The sequence below is a fragment of the Denticeps clupeoides genome, chromosome 1 (genome assembly GCF_900700375.1).
Source record: "Denticeps clupeoides chromosome 1, fDenClu1.1, whole genome shotgun sequence".
Lineage (NCBI taxonomy): Eukaryota > Metazoa > Chordata > Actinopteri > Clupeiformes > Denticipitidae > Denticeps > Denticeps clupeoides.
In genome coordinates this window covers 22,381,411-22,399,059 of record NC_041707.1, presented here as the reverse complement: position 1 = coordinate 22,399,059, position 17,649 = coordinate 22,381,411, and the positions used below count along the sequence as shown (strand labels likewise).

Here is a 17,649-nt window from a genome sequence, read left to right as displayed (position 1 = left end):
TACATTCAGACAGACAAGGTGCTAAGAGCGGCTGAAGAAGACCAGCCGTCCAGAGAAGAAAAGAAGAGCTCAGCTTTGGCTTTCCTCCTTCCTGATAATCGCCAGTCAGAGCCTGAAGGAATAAAGCCTTCATCTATAAACGACACAGCGTAGGTTACAGAGTGCATAGTGCAACAAACACACAAATCATGCAATTTCTTTCACAAAGAAATTTGTCTGCCTCCCCCTCAAACACACATTGTGTGGGAGAACTTGGAAATAAGTTTTTTATGGTAAAAGGGTGTGGGTTTCCTTTCTAATAAAAGAAAAAAACTCGTCACGGCAAAAGAGAAGTCTGCTGTCCAGTCCCCATTTCTCCACTAGCAAACTGGCCACAATGCCAGAACTTACCATTATAAAGAGAAAAGGGTGTGCATGTGTATGTAGGAATTTACAGCACAAAAGAGGGAAAAGACACAAAAGGGAGGTAAGAATGACATTCAAAGAATTGCCCTGTGACTTTAAACAAAACTTACACTACTTGGAAAAGAGAAGTGTAGAAGTGGCATGTTTTGTGAAGGTTACGTAACAGCAGTGTTAAATATAATAATAGAGCCATTATAACAAATTGTGTCTAATTGTGCAGTTATTGGAGAGATGGCCTCTTTACTATATATTGTAATGCTGGGCGTCCCCCTGGGCCCCAGCACCCAACACAAAAAAGAGCCAGCGTACTTCCCCAGGCAAGCTGTGGCCTAGTATCCTAATACTGTAGTGCACCCACACACACACAATTAGCTCATTACATATACACTGACTCACTCACTCAGGCATGCATTTCAACACACACACACACAGGCAAGTACAGAGAGTACAGAAATAGTTGTGTGGACATTTGTGCATCTGCTTTTACACACACACACAAGACAGAGATAAAGAATGAGTGAGAAGCAGGAGAGTTCAGTTGAAAACAGGCATCCAATAAAAACCACAGCATGTTTTAATTGTGAGCAAACACTAGCCTGCAGGACACACATTAACTGATAAGCGAATAGAGAGGGATTGCAACAACCAAAAGGAAAAGAATGAAAGAGAGAGAGAGAAAGAGGAGAAGATCTGATTTAATTTCAGCCTCAGAAATTTGATTTGATACATGAGGCTCACAGGACCGGTCTGACAGAGGAACAAAAGTCAGATGAGAAACTGAGGTGCAGACAGACAGAGGGGTGTGAGAACGGTAAAAAGGTGAACTATATTTATCAAATAAATTAAGATATTTTACACAGCAATATCTATGGACAGAAATGAACTTACCAAGCTGGCGCCACCGGTCCAGTACAGAAAGAAACCCTGTGGGTCCACTTTGATAGTGACCAGTGAGGGCTGACCACTGCCAGGATCCTGGGTGTAAAAACACACACAAAGACATGAATGATCACAAAACATCACCAAAATAAGGAGCAAAAATACAACACAATACAGGGTTAGCATCATGGGCAGAACTGGCCTAAGGCTAAGTCATATAGCCACAGCATGATCAATTACAAACCACCACTTACATGCCAGTGACTTTAAAAACTAACCAGACAGGTTGTAAATGTTCTAACCTAATCCAGGATCAGAGTGACCTGACTGGGAAACACAGGAGGAACTCCTGAGAGGCAGGAAATGAGAGCTGGTGTCTCATATGGACGTGTGTGACGGGGACCGCACTGTTCACACATTTGAGGAGCGTTTATATAGGGACCTGCAGTAGGGGCCGGTATGGTTTGATATGGCTAAAAGGAGAAGTCTCGAGGGACAGTGTGATTTGTGAACCAGTGTTAGATGAGAAACACGACCAGGGCATGAAAACAACAAGAGCAACGGAGAAACTTCATACCCTCATCATGGTATCCAATACGGACTGAGAGGGTGTACGAGATGAACAGAGATAGAGAGAGTGTGTGTGTGAAGCAAGTGAAACCACTGAGACTGAACCTGTTTACCATGTACGGTGAACTCTGTATGAAAAACGCATTTTGCGCCTGAACACTCACATTTTATTTCATTTTTTTTTTATTAGATTTGATTAGGCTCAGCTTCTTTCTTTGTTGGCACAGATTAGATTCCATGCGCTAATCTCAAGATTTACACACACACACAGTTTGTATTTCTTTGTGTGGACCTAAAGATAATAAGGTGGCACATTTGTTATAAATGTTTTACTACCTAGAAAATAGTTCTCTGTTTTTAAGGGAATCTTTGGTATGTTTGTGCTCTTACTTTGTGTAAATGTCCCCACTTTTGCCATATCGCTGTGTTTTTGGTTATATTTAGATGTAATATTCAAAAACGTCTTGAGAAAATCATCGAAGTTAAATGAGGACAGACCAGTTTCATGGCTCCACAGCTAAGGCTGAAACATGTTTCCTAGACGACACAGGAGCCTGATAGTATTAGCCAAGGGGGACTAGAAAGACATCTGAGCAACAGAAAGAGAGGGAGAGAGAAACTCCTTTATTCCAGGACCTTACAAGGGGTGCTATGTACTACGTCCTCTGAAGCAGGATTTTGGGTTACATCAGTCATCCTGGACAATGCCAGCAATTCTAATCAACTATACACAAGGATAAGTTTAATATATATTACATAATATATTCATATGTTATTGGTCAAACCTTACACCGATTCTCCTTCCTGCAACCATGTCCTTTTTAGCCTGATTTAAAGTATTATAGTTCATTCTCTGACCCAGCGATCTGAGAGACATCCTTGAACTCAGGTTCACTCAGCCTGTTAACCACCAATGTGACTAAACATGAAGACAAAACCCTGGCCATGTTGAACACAAGACCAGGATGGACAGAGATACGCAGAGGCATAATTTCCAGGGAATGTGATTGTCATTGTGAAACACTGCAGCACAGCACACGGTGCCACACAACGAAATGTGTACACTGTTTTTAATCCATCACCCTTGGTGAGCAGTGTGTGGGGACGGTACTTTGCTCAATGGCACCTCAGTGGCACCTTGGCAGTTCGGGACTCGAACTGGCAACCTTCTGATTATGGGTCCATTTCCTTACCTCATAGGTCAACCACTGCATTAGGTCTGTGTGTTATTATTGTAAACCAATCGGAGATTGTGAAGGTAGGGACCTGCCTCTGATTAGCCGTGGTCCAGATATTCCTGTTCTCACTTGAGTCTGACAAGCACAGCTTTGTAAAACTCCGAACCAGACATTATTGTGCTGACTGATAGGCCTAAGCCTAATCCTACCCACATGTACACTGACATTGTGTGCAAATTTGTACCTTTACTCGTGGTATGATAGAATGAAAAATGCAACCGAAACACAACCGTAAACGCGCAACGCAAGTGCATGTCGATCTGTTAAAACACCCGGCCAACGTGACTGTACTGTGTAACAAGTCATTTATAAATCATTTTTCATTGGTCCAATTTTTTTTCCACACCTCAGACTAGCAGTGGTTTTCCATTTTAGCGCTATTGAAAATGAATCACCTGACCACACAAGCGATACGTAAAATGACCAGCAGCAGCAAACAGATAATCAAGTTCAAGCCCTTAAAACACTTGCACTATTAATTTAGATTTTATTTTTATTTCATTTATCTTGTTTTAATTTCAGCTCAATGAAGCTCTTTAAGCACAAACATTTTCTTCAATAAAAGAACTTTATGTTAAACAGATTGATATTTAAGTGAATATTGCCTATATGCACAATGATTTAAAAAGGAGAAAAAGTGAACCTGTAAACTGCGTTATCAAATGCGATGCCATCGAAAGTTTGGTGCAACTAACTGATTTAAACTGAAAAAAGTTTGGCGCACCGGTGCAAAAAGTTAGTCTAGAGCCCTGAATCACATCATTCCAGTTAATAAAATTACAAATATTTGGCATAAATAAGCTTGTTGATTTTCTTTAATCATTTAAATTATTGCCAGCAAAATAGTTGTATGTTTAATAGGGGTGTTGAAATTATGTGTATAATCGATGCATAACGATGCAGACGTGGACGATTCTGCATCGATGCAGAGCAGAACATAATGGATTATATCAGAATGATGTTGCTTGGTGATTTTCTGGGAGCGACATAGAAATTCTCTAGCCTATTAGCTACAATCACAGTCATAGTGGTCACTAAGAAAACTCCTTTCTTGACAATAAAACCCGGAAATAAATGATTTCCTTGTGAGGTAGACACATTTCAATGAGTCCTTGTGAGCATTACAACCAGGAAAATTAAATATGTGGTTTAATGATGATGTAAAAAGGGGCAGTGTGCTTGACCTGAAAAAAAATTATATACCAATGAAATGAGACTAGAAGCATGAAAAGTAAGTTTGAAAAGTATAAATGATTTATAATGACAATGTGCGATAAAGAGAGAGAAGATGGACATTTGTGCATTTCCTTTTCAATCCAGTTATTGACAATAGAAAAAAAAAAAAAAACAGATTCATAGAAACATACAAATAAGTCATGAATAGAAATTAAGAGAAATAACTATGATAATCAATTTAAGTAGATAATGTAATAAAATTGTGACAATGGATGACTAAACAAGCATGATTGTAACAAACCAATGAGCTGAAATAAATACATTTTAAAAAGTTGATCTTCCACTGAGATTCACAGTGGGATGATAGTTGAAGAGGAGAGACCTTTGGATGGATTGTGTCTCTGAGGGAAGTAGAAGTAAAAATAAATTAATAAGCGGGGAAGGGTGTGGTGTGAGGCTGTCGGAAGGCCGGTTAGGATGACAAAAAGCTACTATGCTACCCGCACGCCATCCTGACTAGCTGTTCCGCCCCCCAGGGTGCTTCCTTGTTTACCGCCGGTGTGACCTGATGGTGCTTGCTTGCTCATTTATTTATTTGTTTGCATAAATGACTTTGCTGTTGAATGGTCTTGGTTGGGTCTTTTATTTGATTTATTTACATAACAGCCACATTGAGGAGCGGCGGGGAGGGTCAGGTGCACCCCCATATGCAAGAGGGAAAACAGGGTGCAGAGTGTAAAAAAATGTCCACTCTAGATGGTTCTCTTTGATGTGGTCCTTTTTTTTCTATTATTTACGTTTTATTACTTGTAGTAATTACTCTGAAGTGACTGATTTGACCTTTGCAGTAAACCTGTGCAATTAGCTGTGTGCAATATTCAATCTTAATGAACTCCATTGGCCCTCATAACCACTATCATTAAAGTACACTAATATTTAGCAAACATGTGAGCATATGCACGCACACACACACACACACACCATCTAATGGACATAATATCAATTCGAAACACACACACACACACACACACACACACACACCATCTAATGGACACAATATCAATTCGAAACACACACACACAAACACACACACACACACACACTTCTCAAAGAAACAGAGAGTAACTCTTCACGTTCCTCACTCTCAGGACAATGAGCAGAAAGATGTCTAAACAGCCACAACGCAATTTGTGGTGCCCTTGGCGAACGCCTGAGTCTTTAAACAGGCGCTTAGGTCTACAGCCAAACTGTTGTAAGCCGGGCACTAAATGTGATTGATTCGACTACAGTGAACCCTCACACACACGCACAGCATTTTTCCAGCTTTGCCCAGCCAATGCCAGACTATTTTATTTACATACCTGAAATCTCTCTCATTGTAACGGTCACAGGGATCCACTCCGCTGCAAATGCAGCCAGCAGGCAACTCCGCTCTCTCTCACACACAGGTTTTTAATACACCTTTGAGGGACTCAGGTGGACAGGCCAGGAAAGGCAGTGCAGAGTAAACAGACGAGATCGGTGCCAATCAGCCAGAGTGAGCGGGGTCTGCTGGATAATTCGATCAGGTTAAGCACCATGAAATGAATCTGTGGTTTGAGAACACATCTTGGCAGCTATAGCACAGACAGAAAGAGAAACATCCCAGACAAAGTGTGTGTGTGTGTGTGTGTGTGTGTGTTAGGGCCACAAATTGCATATCAAGGCCAGCAAAAGTTGATGCCTGCAGGTCACCTTTGGACTCAACATGGGGGTGGGGTAAAAGGAAAGAGTTCACTGACCACATTGAACCTAGAAAAAGAAGAAAATGTGCCATGCAGGGTCCCATTTAGCTTTGTCAAACGTCAATGCGATCTGTCAAAATGCCAATATAGTGTGAAAAGGGAACATAAAAGCATTTACGTAATAACACAAGAGAGGTTTTATTACAAACCTACATACACCACCAGACATATGTAGGGAATTTCTAAGAATTTAGTAGTTTAGAGTTCAGAATATTTCAAAATTCTGATTCTTTAAAGAGTTGACACACATGAGAGGAATAAACACAACAATCACAACCAGCTTTAAGAGATGAATGAAAAGAAGCCAGAAAGTGCTCAAAAATGCTGGAAACATCCCCGTTGTGTACTTTACAGTGGCCGAGTGATGCTTTGAGGTTCCTAAATTTTTATAGAATTTCACAGAAGTGGTTTTGCATGATATATCAAGAATGATTTAAGGAACACAGCCAGGAATTTACCAAGTGTTGAATTTGGCCTCCACATTTTCCAGATCTCAATCCAAACGAGCATTTGTAGGATGTCCCAGATATCCTTGGTCACAGTCTACCTTCAGAGGTGGGTCTGGGCTGTTTTAGTGGCAAAAGTGCGACCTCCTCAATACTACGTGGTAAACAACATTAAGTTGTTCTTGAGTAACATTATTCAGGCAGCAGTCTCATGCTGTTGCAATGACTGACTAAGCAGCATAAGGAGAAAAGGTGACAAGATGTAGCATTTTCATCTAAACCAATGAAAGGTTGCCAGGTTGGAAGTAACTTGGTACATAATAAAGCAGATTGAGTGAATGAATAGTTATGAACATCTCAGGTCACATGTGGCTGCATTTAACCTTTAGCTGCTACCCCAGGCTTTTCCTCTCTTTATCGCTGCAATGTTTCTTTAACTCCACCCATCCATCTAACTTTTCTATGGGACAAATAAAGACACTTTAATGGCAGCTGTTTATTTTGACCTGAAGGGTTTCCTAAAGGCCTTCAGGGGTCTCTGCCAACCTCTTGACCACCCTCCCCTGCTGCTGAATTTGTTTCACGTTGGTCTGTGAATGTGTTTGCGCATGTTTGGCAGTGTGTCGACAACATCTGCATGAACTCGACTGGAACAGACACACCCATCCCTCAACCACATATAGAAGTAAGAGCTGCCTGATGTGCAAAGAAGCAAATTAGTCATTATTGTCATTATTGGGATTTTTCAGAGAACACTGGGCTTCACGTTTGAACATCTTTGAAACGGTTGTCTGGGACAACCCGTTTAAATCTCAAAATCTTTTCTCTCCTCCTACCCTGTGAACAAGAAGTAATTAAATGGTGCTGATTCAAATTCTTCACTGTAACTGGATAATGCATCTCGCTTCTCAAAACAGTGCTGACTAGTCCTACCACCCCCCACCCAAAAAAAAAAAGAGAGAGAGAGAGAGAGAGAGGAATGACTGAAATGCTGGCGTTGCAGAGCAAGTTTGTACAAAATGGCTTGTATATCCTTGAGCATGAAATCACAATTCTCACTTTGATTCTTCAACAAACCAGGTTCTTAATGCCCGGTGCCCCAAGAGGTTTGGTTACGCATATGCTTAAACACAACCATGCATCATGATAGATCCAGGAAAGGATCCTTCACTCAGCCTTTTTGAAATTGGATATTCCATTTTGCATGTTCTAAACACAGTTCAGGGTGACGTCCAGCTGGAATGTGCTCCACCACAATACAGACATATATACCAGTGTGGTCCAAATTGTGACTCTTTAAAACATTGGATTCAATTGAATCAACCAAAAATGTTTAACTTTTAAAAAAAAGTTTTTTTCCATTACCATAATTAGACATAATTCACAGACAGAATAGTGTCAGAGCCACAAATTATAGTCTTTTTTAATGAAAATGAATGAAATCTATGTTTTTTAAATTTATTTATTCACCTTTTGCATACTCCAAATGCATACTTATCTTGGAAGAAATTATCATATTCATTTATCTATCAAAGGATTAGTGAAGGAAAAAGAAAACATATACAAAGTACTGTGCAAAAGGAGTAAACTAGAAATGTTTTTGAATGTTTTCCTAAAATGCACAGCCTAACAGACAGGTGATCATCAGTTTGGCATTTAAAACTTAAAATGTCAAATTGCTTAATGAGAAACAGAAACATGTTAAGGCTTAAAAGTGGGTGGTAGTGGGTAACACAGATTCAAACCCCACTTACTACCATTGTGTCCCTGAGTAAGACACTTAACCCTAAGTTGCTCCAGGAGGGACTGTCCCTGTAACTACTGATTGTAGGATGCTCTGGATAAGGTGATCAAGCTGAGTTTGTGGAAGACAGTGTCATGTGACAATCCATACACCACAGCCTAACAAGGAAACATACTGCAGCAGATGGGGGGAAAAAACAAGCTTATATCCCTCCAAAATCAGACAATGTCCAGCAGTTCCTAACTTGCAGAAACCAGTGGGACCCAGATACACAAATCTGCCAGAACACCATACCTCCAACATGGTAACAAGGCCAAGTGAAGAAATATGCCTGAAAACATAGAAAAACTTTAAAGATTTGGCTGTACAGAAGTTACAGTTTGTTAGCTGAAGGGCTGGAGAACACATAGTACTTAATGAATGTTGCTACCCTCTGTGATTTCTTACTTTTTCCCATGTTAGTCACAAATTTTCAGATCAAACCAATTTAAATATTCAAATAGTCAAATACAAGAAGTAAAAACATTTAATCATTTGCGATAAATTAATCATTTGCGATAACTTGCAATGAGTCTTTTACAGTTCTGTAGAGTAATTTTGCCCCACTCATCTTTGCAGAATTGTTGTAGTTCAGCCACATTGGGGTCATTTAAGGTCATGCCACAGCATCTTAATAGGATTGAGGTCAGGACTTTGAGTAGGCCACTCCAGGGTCTTCATTCTATTTCTCTTCAGCCAGTCAGAGGTGGACTTGCTGGTGTGTTCTGGATTATTGTCCTGCTGCAGAACCAAAGTTCGTTTTTGCTTGAGGCCACGAACAGATGGCTGGACATTCTCCTTCAGGATTTTTTGGTAGACAGCAGAATTCATGGTTTCATTTTTCACGGCAACTCTTCCAGGTCCTGAAGCAGCAAAACATCCCCAGATCATCACACTACCGCCACCGTATTTAACTGTTATAATGTTATTTTTCTGAAATGTGGTGTTACTTTTACACCAGATGTAATTAACACATGAAAGTTCTGCTTTTGTCTTGTCAGTCCACAGAGTATTTTCCCAAAAGTCTTGGGGATCATCAAGATGTTTTCTGTCAAAATTGAGACGAGCATTAATCCTTTTTGCTCAGCAGTGGTTTTGGTCTTGGCCACTTGGGTCTTGGGTCTTGTGACCACTTGGATGAGGTGTTGGTGTGCTCCTGGGGTAATTTTAGTTGGTTGAAGACTGTTCTATGTTTTCACCGTTTGTGGATAATGACTTTCACTGTGGTTTGCTTTAAAACCTTTTCCAAAATGATAGATCTCAATTACTTTCTTTCTTATTTATTCCTGAATTTCTTTGGATCTCAGCATAACGTCTAGCTTTTGAGGATCTTTTGGTCAGGCAGGTCTTATTTAGGTGATTTCTTGATTGAAAACAGGCGTGGCAGAAATCAGGCCTGAGGGGAAGGTCACAGGGTCACACAGGGCCATGTAGTTTTGGATTTCTTTTCCTCCCATAATAATAAAATCCTTCACTTAAAAACACATTTGGGGTGTACTTGTATTATCTGACATTTAAATGTGACTAACATAAAAAAATTAAGAAATCAGAAAGGGGCCAACACTTTCATACCATTCTATAGTTTACATGGATACACAACTGATGTGGGCTGACAGAACAGGTAGAAAATTCAGGTGAGATTCACGGAAAACATAACATAATGAAACTGGTTAAGGTGAAGAGAGTTTCCCCACTAGTCTGTACAGAGCACAGCCATGTTCAGGGATCCAACATGTTGTAACATATCACATCTGCTCAACGTGTGTGTGTGTGTGTGTGTGTGGGTGAGTGTGTGGAACCCATTATGACAAACAGGATGTTAGTGTGCCGCTGTTGGGTAGAAGTAAATGAATGGAAGACAGATTAAATAGAAATGAATAAAAGAGGGTGGAGATGACACTGAATAAAAGGTGCACGCAGAGAGAACAGTGACAGTGAGAGAGTAAGAGAGAGAGAAACTAGTAGATCAACTGTCAGTTTACTGTGTTGCTGCTCTAACTTAAAACGTGTTAATAGTGGAGCAGAAGGAGATGCTGCACAACAGAAAAAGTACATAATACCAGGCCACTCTCTCACACACATATGCACGCACACACACACACACACACACACACACACAAAAAAAGCATTGACTTGGCATTGATTTAGTTTAATCAGATAGAGAAGAGGTAGAGTGCATGCAATTGTCAGGAGAGACAGAAAAAAAAAACAGTGTGTGTGTGTGTGTGTGTGTGTGTGTGTGTGTGTGTGTGTGTGTGTAACAGCAAGAGAGAGAGAGATAGGGGTTGTGTATGTGGGAAAAATATGTCTGCTCTAGAGACAGCCTGACAAGCTGGAACAGGAAGTCATCAAGGCAGAACCAAGACACACACACACACACACACCCAGACAGACCCGTCTCAACAGCTACTTCTTGTACACCATGCCTCGCCACAGTGAGCACTTTAAACTAGAACTGAACTCCCGACATGTAACAAGCGTCCATTACTGCATAACACATACTTCATCAATGAATAAAGGTCACAGTGGCCACACTGACAGGCCCAAACATTTAAACAGTCAAATACATCCCATCAGCCTCCCTGAGGTACCACACCACAGGTACACAGGCCACACACTCTGGTCACATGGTGGCATCAGCACTGAATTAATCTCTTCTAGCCCTTCTTCTTTACAACCCAGCTGTGATACAACTTATCCAGTCACACACACAAACACACACACAGGCATCTTATTATGTACAGTCAACATCTTGTACCCAGTTAATCTGATGGTGGAATAACCGAGAAAAAGAGAGGGTGGAGAAGATCAGGGAGGTGAAAGAAGCCATATGAACCAATGTAAAGAAAGCTTAAGGTGCGTTGGGAGAAAGTAAAAGTATATTTTTGTGGGGGGGCTTGGGGCATTTCCTCCCCTCTCAGGCTTAACCTTTTTATTTCACTTTATTGTTTTATTTCACTTTTTATTTCCAGGCATAAACGATGTAGGGCCAGCAGCTCATACACACACACAAGCACAGAGTATAGGCCAAAGGTTTGGACACACCTTCTCATTCAAAGTGTTTTCTTCTTTATTTTCATGACCATTTACGTTGGTAGATTCTCATTGAAGGCTTCAAAATTATGAATAAACACATGTGGAGTTATGTAATTAACAAAAAGTGGAGACCTGGTTCCACAGTCACCGGACCTGAACCCAATCGAGATGGTTTGGGGTGAGCTGGACCGCAGAGTGAAGGCAAAGTGGCCAACAAGTGCTAAACACCTCTGGGAACTCCTTCAAGACTGTTGGAAAAGCATTTCAGGTGACGACCTCTTGAAGCTCATCGAGAGAATGCCAAGCGTGAGCAAAGCAGTAATCAGAGCGAAGGGTGGCTATTTTGAAGAAACTAGAATATAAAACATTTTTTCAGTTATTGCAGTGGCTTGGTTGACGCTGATTATTGTGTAATTGGTCCCATTAATTGGTTAGCCGCTGGTCTTTCTCAGTCAGCACCCTGTTCAGTAGGGTTGTGTAGGAAATTTAAATATAATATTGGTTAAATACCATAAATCATTACCAATGACCTAACTGTTCTTTTATACAGTTATCAGTTATTAGCAGCATTCACTCCTCAATAAACCAAAAACAATCCAACATCTTTACAGTGAAAATATTTGTAAATACCAGGATGTCATTTTAGGTCTTATCGGCCGGTCCTACTGATAAGGATCCTCTGGACCCCCTAAAATCACGCTCTATGTCCTTATTTGGTTTCTGTAAAACACACACACACACACACACACACATCTTTCTCCTACTCCTCCCTCTGCGAGGCCCTTTCTTTCTTTTTTGAAATTCTCATCATTTTACAGTGGATGTTCTTCCCGCACGGCCGTTCGCACACTTAATCACAGGGCCGAGCCGAATGCTTCCTGGGAATTCCCTTCGCGAGAGGACACATGTGAGAAATAGAGACATTCGTCTGCGAGAAAGCGAAAGAGGCAACTCAGGAGAAAAATATGCGGCGCGATCGGCGTGTTTGTTTGGACAGTATGGCCGCTCCAGCAGATAGGGCCGGCCCGCGCGCTGGCTTGTGCTGTACTCAAGAATTCGGACGCGAAAAAAACACTCCGGACTGAACTGAACTGAAGGCTGAAGTCAAATGAATGCTATTAATTAACCCCGCACCGATACTAATCACTGAGCCGCCACCTAATTTGGGGACGTCTGCTGCTTCTGAAACGCTCTCAAAAGCGGATTTTTCTTCTCAAGACGCTTCCATGGTGCTGATTCAGAAACAAGTCGATTAAAAGGATCACTAGATCAACCAATATCATATCTCTCGATCGGCAGCGTGCCCCGTTGCTTTAGCGGAGGTGACGGTCCTGCCATCTAACTGTCCCCGACAGCACATTTGGAAGGCAAAGCACGACTCAGCGAGGACATATGGTGTGTTTGGAGCAGAGGACCATTGTGCTGAGCAAGGAATTTGAATAGCTTAGACCAATCCTGGGGCCTAGCGGGTAAAGAAACGGACCCGTAATCGGAAGGTTGGCGGTTCGAATCCCGACACGGCAAAGTAAATATCATCGCCACACACGGCTCCCATTCACATAAAAAGGAGAAGAAGTGAGACCAGAAGAAGATCTGACTGATCTAGGATCAGTGAAGCACTGGTGATATCATAACTTTGTGAGGAGATTACAGTCAAAACATTGATTTTGGAACAGGCGCTCATGCCTTAAAGACACGCGAGTCTGTAACCACTGGCTGAGTCAGGCGTAATGTCTACCTACACACACACACACACACACACAGCACCCTATTCTTTTCTAAAGCTGCAAACAGGCCACTAAATGAAGAGCGGTGAGGGCTGCCGGTGTAATGAGATGAGGCATTTAGCCACGCACGTGATTGGTTGGAATCTGTTTTGACAACAGCACCGCAAGAGGGAAAGAAAAACAGAAAAAAGTGAAGAACAGAGAGGCGACACACCCAAGGACGTAGGAAAGGTCAGAGACACGCGTCTATAAGGGAAGGAGGGAAGGACGGAAAGGGCTGGGGTCGCGCCGGGGTCTGCACCGGTGGTCTGCGCAGGTTTTCAGACCGCAGTTAGACGGCCGGTGCAAATACATTCCGAACGTGGGTGGAGGTGCCTTCGGTGACCGCAGCCAGGTCCTAGAAAACCTGCCGCTCCCACTCGGCACATTTTAACCGGCGTCCATCGTGGGACAGGAACGCGTCAATGATGTCCACTAGCTCATCTCCAACCTCGGGGCAACCGGACTTCTCCCCACTGAGGAATTAGTGGTTACTTCATCAGCGCGTCATTGTCACTCTCTCTCTCTCTCTCTCTCTCTCACTTCACAACCGGCTCGGCCCAAAGGGTCTCTCAGATGGGCTTCCACGGCCCCGCGGTTCCCTTCAAGCTGGTCACTCAGCAATCACAGGCGGCACAAGTTAATAATTGATGGCCCACTTCAGCAGGCGCTCCGCCACCTACCAGGAGCAACGCGGACCCAAATGGCCACTTGCACAACAACAACGCTATCTTTAGGCGGAGCCCGAGGGCGCGGGGCCAGAGGGACTCTTTTAAATGACAGTCGGCGGCCGCGGTACAAGGTGCACGGCGGGAGGAGGAGGAGGAGAACTGGCTCGACCTGACCTCCCGGTGGCGGCGTGCCCGTGGCCACTCACCTCGTCCCATTTGACGAACTTGCTGCCCCGCTTCAGGGTCTCGTGGACGCACACCGGCTTCAGCTGCAGCGCGTGGACTCCCGGTTTTGCCCCGGCCATTGCGCGGGGGCGGGGGGGGGCAGCGCCCTGCTCTCTTTTCCGGGGAGATGCGAGTCGAGGTGGGGGTGAAAAAAAAAACCAAAAAAAAAAAAACCGGTCCCGGTCCGAGCGCTCTTTACTTGGGATCCCTTTTATGCCGCATGGAGGTGAAGTGGTCTTCTAATCCCCCCTCCGTCCATCAGCCGCTCCGAAACTTTTCCTCATCCCACTCCTCTTCACGGCTCCCTTCATGTTTTCTGGAAATACGCGCCGAAGAAAGACAGGGAAGGAGGGAGGGAGGGAGGGAGTAAGGAAGTGAATGAGGGGGAAATGAGCAGACGGGGAGTGTGTGTGTTTTTTTTTTCTCTCTCTCTCTTCTCCCTCCTCCTCCTCCTCCTTCTCCTCCTCCTTCTTCTTTCTTTCTTCTCTTCCCTCAGACTGGCATTTAACGCTGTCATTCCATTCTTCTTGAAGAGGCGTGTTCCTCATACGGGAGCTGCGCGCTCCCGCGACGCGGACGCGCGCGCCGCACCGGGAGAGTTTGAGCAACTCCCTTAAAGGGCCAGCCGGCCGGCCGAGGGTCCCCGCGGGGGCTCTGATGCCCGACACATTTAAGCCTCATTTTACAGGAGAATCTCTCTCTCTCAATGTTGAATCTGAAATAGATCAGTCTCCCCAAATCATGGACGTGGTCAGATCCAAAGAGAAACATGTCACCCCTTTTACTGACTGATTTGTCAGATGAATTGTTTACTTCTAACTCTAAAGGAACAGTTGAAACGACCGATATATTTTCATGTCGTATTTAGCGCTATTCATCTCCGCAGGGTTCCCAGATTCTGGGCATGATTGTGGTCTACTTTCTCTGTTTTTTGACAGTGGTGGTTCAGCATCTTCCAAAAGACATTTTTAGTCTTTTGGTGTAGCTGAATCTGGGAAACAGCCACATGCTACCTGTGCCATTTCCCCTAACGTGTCAAAGTCCTAAAGAAACACGAAGTAAGACGACCGTTCACATGGGGCTTGAGCAGAAGTGCTGTCTCGTTGTGCCACAAAATCGCTCTCAGATCCATGGCTGCAGTTTCTCGACAGTTCCAATAATAACGAACCAATGCAAATGGGACTGCATTAAGAGAACCGATACCACTCTGAACCTGACGTTGCATGACATCAACTTCCCCTTCTTTCCATTTTCGGCTGCTTCACATTCCGAAAAGTCTTGCGGTCTAAATTGATTTCCGTGGAGATGACCATTCAAACCATACATACAAATACCCGCACATCTTAATTCACCATGGTCATGATTGTGGTGCTTTCCAGTCACTCTCTCATCAGCCCGAAGCAACAGCGATCCGAGGGACATTTCAGTAACTTGAGTCCTATGGGCGCGTGTCAGGGAAACACAGAACCTAGAACCTAGAACCACAGCTGTGTAGAAGCCGCTGGCAGCGTCCCTCCGCAAATAGCAAACCGAAGGGGTAGCGCACATTCCTGGGGGAGGGCACGCGGTGGACTGGAAAGGAGGAAATAAATGCACGGGCCTGTGAAGTGCCCAGGCCGCCTGCACCTGTGGATAAGTGGTCGATAGGCCTCCCCTCCCCTCCCCTCCCGGCTCCCTCCCTCTCTCTCTCTCTCTCTCTCTCTCTCTCCGGAACAGGTGCCCAAGGCCTCCCTGCGGAGCGGCCGGTTAATTAAAAGAAACGGGGAAAGGTCGACCCAAAAAAAGACACGTTAAAAATAATCACCGGTGCCGGTAAAGAACACTAACTCTCCGTTTCTCTACGGTGCGCCGTAACACGCAGCTGTGGTTCGTGTTTCCATTCTCGTGATGTGTGTGTGTGTGTGTGTGTGTGCAGGAAGTAATGAGAATGATGAGAGACGGAGAATAGACAATCGACATGAAATAACCAGGGGGACATGGGTAATTAGCTCTCTCTGATTCTCCAATCTGTGTCTGCATGCCAAGGACTTACAAAGACATGCTGTATCAAGGCTCACAGATGCACAAACACACACACACACACACACACACCATCGGCTGAAACATGTGACCGTGACATGTTTGACCCTTGTTTGGCTACATTCAAAATTGAATTTGTGATTTCCGTGCTTCATGTGCCCTCCTGTTCTTCTCATTGGTCTAGGGGCAGCGGTAATAAACGAAGAGTGGCAACAACAAGCTGCGATCGGCGGTAAAAGGTTAATACAATGACAAGGCGAAACAGAGAGAATGAATGGGTTCTATGCCTGTCCTAATGAGAAAGCCCTGACTCAGTCGACAGAAGCCAAGAAGCCTGATCACATTACTGTCTGAAGAGCAGAAATGTTGCTACCGCGAAAAATGGGGATCAAAGGCCCCGTTGTTGAAACACCAGAGTCATTGTGCAGCTCAGCCTCTGTGCTTTCATCAGCGGAAGATTATGCAGCTCTGCCACCTAGCGGCCAGCCAAAGGCACTTTCCTACAATTAGCCACTCAAAAATGGCTTTGTTCGTTTTTGGAGCAAAATATCATTTTGGAAGAAAGAATTAGAGTTCATTTCCTTTCTTGCATAATGAAGTTGGCAATACAGGTCTGGAATACACCAGAAATAATACGGTTTGGCAGGCTTTGTGGTGCAATGATCATGAACTTTGCATGAACTTTTTGCATTTTTTTGTCTTTTTGTGAAGTGACAGAATTTGATTAAGGTGTTTTTTAATAGGGTTCAATGTTTTTCTTTCTTGTTCCATCCTGTAACAGTCGTGCACACTGTTTAATCACACTTAAAATGAACAAAGATACTAATGAGGATGTGTACATGCAATCATACCCACTTTTTATTCCATTTCAGGATGCACCTTGGCCATTCTATCCCCTTCAATGCAGTATCTGCCACTTCCACTAATGAACCTTAAAATGAACCTTTGATTAAGAGCCATTCAGGTCAACTGCATGAATTATGTTCCCTGGTGGACCATAAGTCTCTCAGTGACTGAATATTTTATGATAAGAGCTGAGTAAACAAATTGGTCTACATTTTTGTACTGGGCCAATATACAAAAAAGCAACACCGCATGGTTAATATGATGTGGATCTGTTCTGCTTCAAAAAAGGAAGCAGGCTGTGGTATCAGTTTAAAGTGATTTGTGTAAATGGAGGGACTGCACCTAAAAAAATTACCCATAGTTGTTTTCCCCAGTCCTCTTACTCTGAGGCATGAACATCTCGTTTTATTCCTAATTTAATCTCCGTAATCTCTACCATTTCATCATGTTTTGGATGTCTCCTGGCACTACCATCTCTCATACTTTTCCCAATTGTCATTAAATGTTCCTCTGAATGTAGGTCATTTTGACTATGAATCCCAGCCCTCTGGTTCTAACATTTTCCTTCCTATTTTAGCAAGTGTATACAAAATGAGAGGAAAAATATGACATCTTTAAAACTGTTGCACATATTTTATGTTTAAAAACATTAATTTGTAATATTTGGTTATGTTTGCAATATTTGCAGATCTTCACTTAAATACTTTGCAATATTGAGGTCTATAGCAGTTGCAAAAGCATTTAACTGCATATCATACCGTGTATGACTGTATGTGACAAATAAAATTACATCTGATGGACTAAA

At 43.0% G+C, this 17,649-nt stretch overlaps 1 protein-coding gene and 1 long non-coding RNA gene across 4 annotated transcripts in view; one reads left to right on the top strand and one right to left on the bottom strand.

The window, feature by feature from the left end:
* The window catches only part of plcb3 (phospholipase C, beta 3 (phosphatidylinositol-specific)), a 38,744-nt gene extending 24,264 nt beyond the window's left edge, over nt 1–14,480 (bottom strand). For 2 of the 3 annotated variants that reach the window (XM_028995910.1, XM_028995918.1), the window contains exons 1-2: nt 13,961–14,444; nt 1,294–1,380 (exon numbers count right to left, since the gene is read on the bottom strand). In XM_028995910.1, coding sequence (XP_028851743.1) covers nt 1,294–1,380; nt 13,961–14,059 — 186 coding nt within the window. In that variant the 5' untranslated portion in view covers nt 14,060–14,444. Of the gene's footprint in view, nt 1–1,293; nt 1,381–13,960 lie in introns of all 3 variants that reach the window. The other variant, XM_028995926.1, reaches the window with a different exon arrangement.
* A 1,267-nt stretch (nt 14,481–15,747) lies between these two features.
* On the top strand, nt 15,748–16,419 carry LOC114792814 (uncharacterized). The gene is made up of 3 exons (XR_003750162.1): nt 15,748–15,791; nt 15,895–15,959; nt 16,183–16,419. It is a non-coding gene; the product is annotated as an uncharacterized LOC114792814 (long non-coding RNA).
* Nucleotides 16,420–17,649: the final 1,230 nt, after the last annotated feature.